The sequence below is a fragment of the Micrasema longulum genome, unplaced genomic scaffold, assembly GCF_059751315.1.
Source record: "Micrasema longulum isolate JH-2025_06_02 unplaced genomic scaffold, ASM5975131v1 h1tg000126l, whole genome shotgun sequence".
NCBI classification, from domain to species: domain Eukaryota; kingdom Metazoa; phylum Arthropoda; class Insecta; order Trichoptera; family Brachycentridae; genus Micrasema; species Micrasema longulum.
Genome location: NW_028277332.1, coordinates 109342 through 121763, shown reverse-complemented (window position 1 = coordinate 121763; position 12422 = coordinate 109342). Strand labels below are relative to the sequence as shown.

Sequence of the window (12422 nt, the reverse complement as noted above, 5' to 3'; positions counted from 1 at the left end):
GTATAAAAACAGGTAAGTAGGTACCTAGGTACTCGTTTATGATTGTATTCCAAATCTTAAAATAATAGATATTTAATTTAAGTACCTAAGTACTTGTTTATGTTTGAATTTCAAAAGATAAAATAATCAATTATTTTCAAATAAAGAATTCTTTTAGCAAAGTTCAAAAGTGGGATGGGATGCACTCGAGTCAGGAATGCGATTTTCAAAAATATATAGAATATCAGTTGATATTATTTTAGTATAACCGAAAATCCAGTAAAAAGAAATAAATAGGTAGAAATTATAAGGAATTCAATGAAATAATCTGATTGGGATCTGTAATATATAATAACAATCTGTTTGTGAACATTCAAAAACATTTTTTTTTATACACAAAAAATGACCTCCATCTACTTTTTTTAAATCCGTATTCTCGGCGAATGCAACCCTGGTGATCGATAAAAAAAATGTTTACGCTCCTAACTTTTTTGTACTAAATAAATTGAAGATTTTATGAGCAATAAACCTTCTTGTGGCAAAGATGTACATTTATGTGAAAACCGCACGTAAATCGGTCCGGTAGTTATTGAGTCCATCGAGGAGAACCATTCGAACATTGCCTTTTAAATTTATGGATTACTAAGTGCTTAATATTATATATACAAGACAAAAAAGATTTGAATAAAATAGGTGTTTTGTTGAAAACCTCTGGCCTGGCGTCAACAAAAACACAGCTGTGTGCTGTGCGAGATTGAACCTAAACTAAACTCATTGTAAAGGTTGTATAAACCTATTTTTATTGCATGTATTGGTATTCTGTTCACTATCGTTTAAAATTTAATTGATTATTTTTTAATTTCTTATTTATTACATTATTCCACCACCGTTATTAAATTAATTTAGAAGGCACTACATTGGAAGATGTTAAACGTGAGACAAATATTGAACAGTGACGATAATTTATTACCCTGATATAAAGGGTCCGTTGGAAATTATTGAAGCTAGGATTATTATTTATTATCAGTAAACTGCTTATTCATGAGTTTTTTCTTTTACCTGTGGGGAGCTGATGAGCCTTTTAAGGGAGCCTTTGGTCTAGTTATATGAGAACCTTTAGAAGTTTTTATAAATCACGATTTTGTCATTAAATTTAATGGATTTATTCGTTGTGTTGCGTTGGGACAAATTTAATAAAAATCAAAGCAGTTTTAAAATGCAAGCGTGAGTTTTAGAAATAACAATTTAAACAAGTTTGTAAACTAACAAGCTGTGAAAACTTATTAGGGATTATCTTTAATTATTATTAAAAAATTCCATACCACGAAACGCAAAAAAAAGACAACATATATTATTATTTCGCTACTGAGATAACCGCCAATGTCAGTGAAATCGACGGCTGGCGCCTTATTTGATCACTTGTCCACCTCAAAGTATCACGTGTCAAAATATTCGAATGAGGTTATGTTATTCACTTTGACATTTGACGCAATTTGACGTTATCTCAAAAATAACATTACTTTTACAGAATAATTATTCGAAACGATATAACAATGGCTGAAAATTGGATAGATGGAATTGACGACATTGAAGATCTTGTATTATCCCAAGAAATTACCCCAAAAGAACGTTATAGCAGCAAAAAGTCCGTCACTGTGCGGTCGAGGAAAATTCAAAATATTGAAAATGTTGAGCATTTTAGAGAAAAGAATGTATTGGAAAGTGTTATTCCAGGTAAGCAAATTTGTGAAAGTGTTATTCCAGGTAAACAATTTGTTCAAAATAAACGTAGAGTTTGTTTCTAATATTTACGTAGAATTTGATTCTAATATTTATATTTGTTTCTTCAATGTCAATCACTTTTATTTAAAGAATGCACATCGGATAGGTAAACATAATTTAATTTAAAACTGGTTTTATTGTTGTAATAATACTTCTGTATTTGGAAAACAAAATAAAGTTTTATAATACTAATCATTAGAAGAAATGTCATTATATAATATTCAATCATTGGATTTAAAAGCGTTGAATGCTAAACGGTTTAATATTAAGTTAGTAATCAATTCAACCAGAAACGACAGAGCTTATATTAAACTGTTATTGTTTTAGGAACTCAAACAATTTATGTAAAAACGTGGGGCTGCGCTCACAACAGCTCTGACTCGGAATATATGGCCGGCCAGCTAGCTGCCTATGGATATAAATTGACGGATGAGAAATGGGACGCTGATTTATGGCTGCTGAATTCATGTACTGTGAAGAATCCTGCTGAGGACCACTTTAGGTAGGTACTTGAGTTAACTAAAATATTTATTTTAAAAAATTACCCTGAAAAAATTATTAATGCACTGGTTTTAATAATTTAAAAAAAAAAAATTAATGTGTCTACTAAGATTTAATGTCTCTATGATAAATGGTTTTTATGGTTTTTTTTATATACATTTTTTTAAAACAAACTAAACAAAAAATAAAATTGTAATGTGTCATCCAGAACTATGATTTTTTGAATTTGTGTAATTTTAAAATTACACCGCGTGTGACGTAAGTTCTCTTCAGTGAGTTCTGCTGATTGGTGAATTCACTTCCTGTAAACCGGAAATCTATCACAATACTCTATCATCGGTTGATTCAGAACCTCTAGTGATGTTGTTCAAAGTATTTCGTTTTTATTAAATTCATTTTTATTTTTTTTTCATATATTTTTCAGAAACTTCGCCGTACAATTTAATGCTATAATTTTTTCCGTGCCTTTAATATCCAATTTCCCATACCACTGAACTTCCTCACTGAATTGAAGAACATTTGCAGCATAAATATTTTAAGCTGTTCTTTTGGGTCCATTTGCTCTATATGTCTAAACCAACACAGCAGTCCATTCTTGATTTTATCGATTCTGATTATCTTATCTTGTATATGTGTTTATCAGGAATTATTTTATTCAATCCCGATAGGAACGAGATAGAGTTGGGGCGAAACAGGGGGCGACATGTGGTGGTGGCTGGCTGTGTACCGCAAGGGATGCCGCGCTCCGAGTACCTGGAGGGACTCAGTATAGTGGGGGTACAACAGATCGACAGGATTGTCGAAGTCGTGGAAGAGACACTAAAAGGTGACTGCCATATAGAAAAATTCTCCCTCCCAATCGATTCACTTCTTCAGACCTGAAATGACCTTGATTCTAGAAAAGCATTTTTTTATTTTCAATGGTAGCAATGAGAATAGAAAAACAATGTAATGATTTTTTTATTTACACATTCATAAATAATTCTTGAGGTCCTGGGTTTTACTTTGCAATATTTTACTGTCACTGGACTAGCACCTGAAGCGTAACACTGATCACTTTACCTTCCTGTAAAAGATGATCGAAATACACTGCATTTGGTGTACCAATGGAGTACCTTATGCTCTATCAGGAACAAATAAAGGATTGATGATTTCAATTTCCTTTTCACATAGGATTCATAGAATCACCTCCAAACGTCAATAAATAATTTTATACAATTCAAATTTACAGTTTAATCCTGAATAACATAAATTCATTGTCAAGTAGTTTTGTCTTCTAAAATGTTGTATAATTTTAATTTCATAAAAAACTTTTGAATTTGCTTTTTTTTAAATATTACAATCGACATTGTCCATTTATACAATTTATAGGGTATTGATATTACAATATAAGAACAGTTAAAAACATTAAAAATAAGAAAGAAGCATCGACAAACAAAAGGGACATTGAGACAATATATGGACTGTTTATTAAGTGCTCGTTTAAATCGTTGTAAACTTAAACCAAAAAGTCCAGATCTTGTCTTGAGTTAACAATACGACAAATACGGGTTATTAGAGAATTGAAGCCATTGTTTGTTCTATGCTGATCGATGAACAGTACTTCATTGTTTCTCAACCTACGAGTCGGAATATGGAATTTTACCTGTCCCAGTAATGATGGCACATTGATTATACCATTTAGTATGCCGAACATATATATGGAATCAATATTAGTTTTACGTTTTTGTAGACTAGAAATATTTAACATTGACTCCATATCAGCATATGAATAGTTACCTCTCTCTAGTCCAAGCATCCATGCTACTTTTCGAAGCAAGCGATCTTGGACTGATTCAATGAGATTTATGCGATTCACAAAGAATGCAGACCAGACCACGGAGGCATATTCTAGAAGAGGGTGAACAGTTGAGCAATAAAGAGTTTTGATAGTGCGGACATTAGTAAAATCAGGGGATATTCTGTTAACAAAGCCAAGTAACTTCAGTGATTATCTATATGCTCGTTGACAAAGCTTGAATATATATGAATAGTTATAAAATATTTTTTGATTTATTTTTAGGCCACACTGTCCGATTGTTTGGAAAGAAGAAAAACGCGGAAGGGAAAAAATCTGGCGGTGCTTCACTATTACTGCCAAAGGTGAGGAAGAATCCTCTGGTGGAAATTATTGCCATCAACACGGGCTGTCTCAACCAGTGCACGTACTGCAAGACCAAACACGCTCGGGGGGAGCTCGGCAGCTACCCGCCCGCGGAGATCATATCTCGGGCCGAACAGTCGTTCCGAGAGGGCGTTTGTGAAATATGGCTGACGAGTGAAGATACTGGTAAATATTTTCACAAATAAGAAAAAATAATAACAAACAATATTTCAATATTTGAGTTTGTCCAAATGTTGGTAGACAAAAGACTGGATTTCACCCCATCGGGAGTCATCGAGATTAACAAATTACTACACTAAACCTTCTTTAAGGTATTCTCCATCCCTGTTGTAATTTATTAAACAATTCAATTTTATTTATTCATATATATGTACATTACAAAATGGAATATCTTAATTCATACATATAAAAACAATTAAAATAATAAAGTGAAATTAAGTATATATAAAAATAACACATAAGTATACATAATATTCAGAGAATAAAATGTTAAAAAAGTAAGAGAATCTTGTTACGAAAAACTCCCTCAGAGATGTGAAAAATGTTAATGTCCAAAGTAATATTGTTCAACATAGAGATAGCCCTTCCAACAGGCATAACCATTAGCAGGTTGGTCCTGTATATTGGAATGTGAAACAGTCTATACTGATGCTTTCTAAGGTAATTATCCGGAACATAGAAGCTAATGCTCCGCATAATTTCAGGGTTGTCAATAATACCGCACAACGATCGAAAGAAGTGCGTAGTTAAATACACATTCCTTCTGGTCTTCAAACTGCTGTAAACTAGCATACCCTGGAGGAACTCAGTGGGATAAAGCCATGGATAATATCCGCACTCCCTCATGTAGAGAAACCGAAGAAATTTCTTCTGAATCATCTCCACCATAAGAGAGTACTTCAACTTACACGGTCCCCAAATCATCGAGACACTCTCGAGTCTACTTCGCACCGAGTTATAAAGAATTCTCAGTACTCGTGTACTACCAAAAACCCTGGCAGTACGCAAGACGAATCCTAACATCTTCGACGAACTACTACAAACAATATTTCTATTAGTCCAATCCATCTCACATTACGCATCCCTTCCTTACAAGACAAAAAGACTTGATTTATTAGCTCCATATGTAGTATTTATTAAACATTGATAAGATAGGATAGAATCCATAAGCTAAGTATACCTTGATAAAGAGTCTTGTATAGCTATGAAACCGGTCTGTAGAAAAAAAATATAAGTGGTTAAAATCAAATAAGTTTTTATTTATTTTATTATGATGCCACAAACAAAATGCCGCAAACCACCAACCTTCAAATATAAATTTTAAAACCCTTTTCTTTTTTTATTTAACCAACATTTGTTCAAATACAATATTGTTCCAGGGGAGGTTTCAAATGTGTCACTGCTCACACCACCATCTTGGGAAATTGTATTTTAAATAAAATAGTTTAACCTATCATTAAAACTTTTACATATTACTTATACCTCATATACACAGACTAGGAAACGAATGTACCTCTCATATCGACATTTTTAACTCAAGTCTCTGTAAATAAAATCATCTCTTTATAAATATTTTTTGAAGTTCTAAGTAACAATTTACGAATTATTTGCAAAAGCTAAGTATGCTAATGATCTGGTGTTTATTCATTTGATATTTTTTATATCTTTTGTATGCTGACATACATACATACATGTAAATAAATATATTTCTTGCTATTTTTATTTTTCTTTTTATATCCATGTTTTAATATTGTTTTTTAGTTTTGAATTTTTGTATATCTAACTAACTCATTATATTGTTATATTTTATATTGTAAAAGGCACTTGTGCCATATAATAAATAAATAAATATAACGTACTTAAACCAGTCCAAGTAACCACATAAGTAAAATCCATAGACAAAAATCTATGGCTCTTCTGCTCTGTTGACCACGATGTAAGAAAATGTTGCCAGTTAAAAGGCAAATAAGTGACATAAAGAGGAATTTTCTAAGGCATTTTAAATCACAACTCGCGGTTCATTATGTTTTTTTTTATTGTAAAAAATTACTTCAATGACTACTTGATTTTATGAGATTTTTTACTGTTTATGGCTTTTTGTACAGTATTTTTTTATTGTTTACAGGGACGTACGGCCGTGATATTGGCACGTCTTTACCTGAATTGTTGAATGAGTTGGTCAAAGTGATTCCAGAAGGGTGTCGACTGAGGTTAGGGATGACCAACCCACCGTATATACTGGAACACCTTGAGAGTATGGCCGCCATATTTCAACACCCCAGAGTTTATAAGTGAGGAGAAGTTTTTATTTATTTATTTGAATTATTTTAGTCGTTGAGATACAAAACACGTTCTGGTGGCTTTTTCTACTATGAGCAAATCACAAAAACTTATTAAAAACTTGCATTGGATGGATGGGTAATTTGAAAATTTAAAAGGGTAACTTGTTTATTGACAAAAAAATAACTGATTTTTGTACGAGTGAAACCGATAGGAAGACCCACAGTCTTCAAAACGGTTTCAAGTATGTGGTGGAAATACAGGCAAACGTTGTTTTGCGCCGGTTCGATTTACAATTACGTCGGTTGGTGCTGGCGTGGGATTCCCCGGTTCGGCCGACACCAGATTCTAATAGCAGACACACTTTTATACATTGTTTTATTATACTACCGTGTACGCGAACAGCCTATTGTGTGTGTGAAATTGTTTCCGAGCTAGTTTTCGTTTTGTTTTAAAGAAAAATAAAAAGGTATGATTCTATATTTTTTTATTATTATTAAAATTAAAAGAATATTCAAATGTTTGTAGTTTATGCTATGATTCTGCAAGAAAGGAAGCAACAATCAAAGCAAATGAAATTGGATGGTTTTTTCAAAAAAGTGTGATAATTCAATTTAGAACTGACAAACTGGTGAGTTAGTATTTATTATGAAAAAATTCATCATTTATATTAGGAGATTATAATTTATTTTGTAAACGAATTTAAACTGTATTTATTTAATACATTTATAATTTATTTTGAATATATTTATGATATGTATTAAATAAACATGTTAGATTGTTCTTAGAATTTTGACACGGAACCTAACCTTATATCTTTCATTAAATTTGTGTTCACTTTATGCTGATTTTTTTTATGCCAGTGTCTTTCGAAACGGAACCTTGGCGCAAAACGACGTTTACCTGTACTTAAAATATGTTCTATTAAAACATTAAAACGTCAACAGGTTCTATTAAAATTTTACACAAAATCAGGGTCACTTATTTTTAATACTAAAAATTTGGTAAACATTGCTACTTTTTTTAATTCCCTAGAGGCATCCTTCGTTATCACATTTTTCATTTGTTTTTCTTTTCTAAATACGAACTGTTACTTTCTGTAAAAAAAATAAAATAATTATCCTCATTCACAGATTCCTTCATGTTCCCGTACAGTCTGCCAGTGATCAAGTCCTGTCCGATATGAAACGAGAGTACTCTCGATCAGAATTTGAATATGTCATTAATTATTTGCGAGATCGGTAAGTATCTTTTATAATTATAGTTTTTAATACATATTATACGACACCCTACAAACAGAAAAACACACCAGTTTGTCAAAAATACTTGACAAAAAATTGAGATGGTAAGAATTGTACTCAAAATTACATAACAATAACCAATAATGCTGATATATGCAAATTTCATCATCAGTCCCTTTTAGAGGTGTGTAGTTCGTGAACGACCCTGTCATGACAAGGTCAGAAACATTGAACTAGAGACATGTTTCTTTCATCTCGGTCAGTTAGTTCGCGAACTAAATGGCTCTTTGTGTCATTTGGCTCTTCGTGTCATTTGGTTCTTCGTGTCATTTAGATCTTTCATATCTTCGTGTCTTATGGATCTCTAGCTCATTTTGTTCATTCATTGAACGAGATTGTGTCCTTATCTCTGTGGTTAGTAGGTAGATTAGGTACCTACATAAACACTCTGTATCTATAGTAGGTACCTAAATGTATATACTGGCTGCTTTGTTCTTTGTTCCTTTATCGTGCCGCGTGCAGCACTTGAAATTTAATTGACACTAATTATGAAATGTCACGATAAAAATGCTATTTTATGAATTATTATTTACGTTGAGATGAAAACATTAGGTATTTGTATTTCATTACTGCCCTCTAATGTGAACAAGAGGTTAGTTTGTTCACTCGAGTTTATGAGATTATATATTTTTCTATTCAGTATAAATAATTACAGAAACAATTTAATTTATTTATTAATTCATTATAAAAATAATCATATTCACTAACCTAATAATGGATTTTTAGGCTGTGCTGGTGTTAAACCATAATAACTAACATTAAAAAATATAAAGTAACTTAAAATAAATAGTGATTAAAATATATCAATTTCAGAATAACAGTCCAATCGGACGATATAACATTAAAAAATAATTACAAATGAAACAATGTAAAAAATAACAACCTACTTGTGGAATAACTTATTAGGTTAGTTATCTATTTGGTGCTAGAGGCCGATTAATGTTTTTTTAAATTTTTTATTTGGGTATATTTTTTTTCATTTGCCTTAGTTTATTTTATAATATATATTATAACTGCACACGTTATAAACATAAAAACCTAATTTTTAAAAATATAAACCCGATGTAAATGTAAAGGGATTTTAAAAATTAATTGTTTTTACTTTTGTAAATAAAAAATAAATAAACCTAGCATGAAATATAACTTTCTATAATAAATAAAATAATTTATCTGTTTTCTACTGGTTTGTGGTATTATAATATCTAAAGAACAATATTATCAAATCTATAAAGAAAATCATGCTGACAAACCAGCCAAAGGTTTAGAATGATTTGTTTGATTCACCGCTCATACGCATTTGGCTCCACGAAAGATATGGAGACACAAATGACACGATGATGCGAAAGATGCTGAGATATGATGACCTAAATGAGCGGAATGAGCAAAAGACACATTCGTTCAATTGAACTACTTAAAAGATTCGGTCACTTTGGTGATGCAGATCAAGTGACACGTATCCTCTCGGTGACAGGGTCTTACCCACGTCTAGTCCCTTTACACACATAATGGTGCATAGGGCACTGGATTGGTACACCAATTGCAGCTTATCTTGATCATTTTTGTTACATGAAGGTAAAATGATCAGCCTTACACTTCAGATGCCAGCCAGTCCCGGGGCTATGAAATATTCTAATGTAAAAACTGCTTTTTAAATAAATATTTCATGTCAACCATGTGGAAATCGAACTGTAGACCTCTTGCTTGGTAGGCAAACGCGCTGAACACTGCACCACGAGGTCGCAAATATATTTAAAAAACTGCACACAAATTACTCAAAAGGATGCCTTACCACGGTAGATTAAGTGCCCTAGGAATTACATCATTGGAAGAACCACGGAAGAGAGGGGACTTAATAGAAACTTATAAGATACTCAATAATTACTATGACTGCCCCCTGCATGAGATGTATCCATTAATTCCCAACACAAATTTACTGGTCATAACTGAAAGCTCTATTGTCCCCAATTCCACTTCAATCCCAAGAAAAACTTCCTTTCCAGCGGGGTAGTTTCAGACTGGCACAAATTGCCAAGTCTAATTGTCCATTCCATTTCGGTCAACCAGTTCAAAAACCATTTGGATGCTTTTTTGAAGAAAGAAGAAATTGGACAAAAAGCAGAACACGAGATATAGGCGCATCAGCAAAGGCTGCCTGCTTATAACGAATAATAATAATAATGACAGATAACAACACTACCACGTTAAAAAAGGACAAATGCAAGACAGTCAAGAATAATATACAATGGACTTAAACACTACAATGGCCTACTTGACTACTTGATTGATTTTTTTACATTATAAAAGTGTGCTTAAAACTTCGAGGGAGATTATTGAATAATTTAGCAATATCATAATTTAAGTTAATAGTACTAATATCAATAATGAGTATAAATTAAAATGAAATAAATAATATTTTATTTTATTGGTTGATTGGAAGACATTGTCATTTGACCATAAGACCAGAGTAAATCAGAGATCTCAGGCTAACTTTTGATAAAAGCTAACAATTACTAATAAGGCCATGCAGATGCTGGGCTTCATTATCCGGAATACAATTTTTTTTAGTGGCATCGTTTCAATAAAATCTCTGTATTGTGCTCTGGTCCGATCACAACTGGAATATGCATCGTCAGTCTGGAGCCCTTTGTGCAACTGCAACTCTTTTAATTTGGAAATAGTTCAGCGGAAGTTTTTACGCTACATACAATTCAAAAAGGGTAAACCTATAAATGAAATTTGCTACCAAACTTTGATGTCTGCGTTGAGGTAACCATTGCTCTCTGCCAGAAAGACAATTGCTGACTTTGCTCTAATGCACAAAGTGATATGCACCCTAATAGATTGCCAATAATTACTATCCCTGATAAACTTTTGTCTACCCACAAGGACCACCAGACTCCGACACATGTTTCAATGTGAGTACAACATGACAAACTTCACCCACCATTCTTCGCTCCCAGTGAGCATCCACAGAACGGCTAATAATTATGCTGAGTTGTGGGACTTGCTCCACACCATTCCTGTTGCAATTAAATCAGCTATTATATCCATCGAATGGCCATCCCCTCAATTCTCCTCTTTTTAATGTATTTTTTTTGTTTCTATTCACCTTCAGTTTACTTCCTTTTTATTTTTTTTGAATTAATGACGTATTTAGTGTAATAATTATGATTTTATTTTATGTTATTTTCTCTGATACTTCATGTACTTTTTAACTGTATACCGTAAGAGGCCTCTGAGTATTTATTAAATAAATAAGCCTGCCAATGTACAAAATATATGTATGCATAAAAAGTTAAATAAATAAGGGTAATTATCAACCGGGCGAATAAATAATATATGGATGACTGTTAATGAGATACTTTAATACTAAACCGAGCGGCGTTAAATTATGTTTGTGAAAAATTAACTTCACTAGTGATAATTATGAATGAATAAAAATTCGTAAAATGTGCTACTTATATTAGCAACTAAAAGTGTTCAAATTAAATAATAAATTAGGCGAAAAAAAGTTAGGTTAGGTTAGGTTAGGTGTTCGCTCAAGTATTATTATACTGATCATTCTGAATAACTCGTAAATCAAATTCGTATCTTGAAGTCGCCGTTTTCAATATTTCTTTTCGCCCACCATAATCAGTATTTTTGACACCCTTAGTTTGAATTTATATTCGATCATTAATACTACCCAATAAATAATAACAATAAATTTTTCAGTGTTCAGGGAATGACCATAGCGACCGACATCATTTGTGGCTTCCCAACAGAGACGGAGGAAGATTTTAAAGAGACCTTAGACCTTTGTAAAAAGTACAAGTTCCCGAGTCTTTTCATAAACCAATTTTTCCCTCGGCCCGGAACACCCGCCGCCAAAATGCAAAGAATACCGGCACAGGAGGTCAAGAAGAGAACCAAACACTTGACAGAGCTATTTAATTCTTACTCTACCTACGATACCAGGGTAGGAGAAGTGCAAGAAGTGTTAGTAACCGATACTTCCCACGATAAAAATTACTTTGTGAGCCATAATATTTATTACGAGCAAGTTTTGGTGCCGCGGTGGGATAATTTAATGGGGAAAATCCTCACAGTTAAAATTGTTAAAGTTTCAAAATTTTGCATGTTCGGGGAGCCTTACTCGGAGAATATTATCAGTCCCGGTATCAGCGCACCTTTGAAACTCGGCCAAGTCTCCGGGTGTCGGATGGAGATGATTGAAAATAGTTCTGGCCTCCCAACTATTGCAGTGAAATGCGCTTTTTTGATTTTGTGTTTTGCATTTTTAATTAAGTTTATGAATAATGTTTTGTGATACTCTTTTATTGTTAATAAATTATAAGAAAAAAGATCTCTTTTATTTATACATGTGTAAAAATTAATTACATATCTATTATCATTTTATGATATTTTGTTTAATT

At 32.4% G+C, this 12422-nt stretch overlaps 1 protein-coding gene across 1 annotated transcript; it reads left to right on the top strand.

Moving 5' to 3' along the window:
- The first annotated feature begins 1438 nt into the window (after positions 1–1438).
- On the top strand, positions 1439–12350 carry LOC148284394 (threonylcarbamoyladenosine tRNA methylthiotransferase). Its single transcript, XM_088240613.1, has 7 exons — positions 1439–1713; positions 2089–2263; positions 2931–3088; positions 4325–4591; positions 6552–6717; positions 7840–7947; positions 11722–12350. The coding sequence occupies exons 1-7, from the start codon at positions 1533–1535 to the stop codon at positions 12314–12316; spliced, it is 1650 nt and encodes a 549-aa protein (XP_088096739.1). The 5' UTR covers positions 1439–1532; the 3' UTR covers positions 12317–12350.
- Positions 12351–12422: the final 72 nt, after the last annotated feature.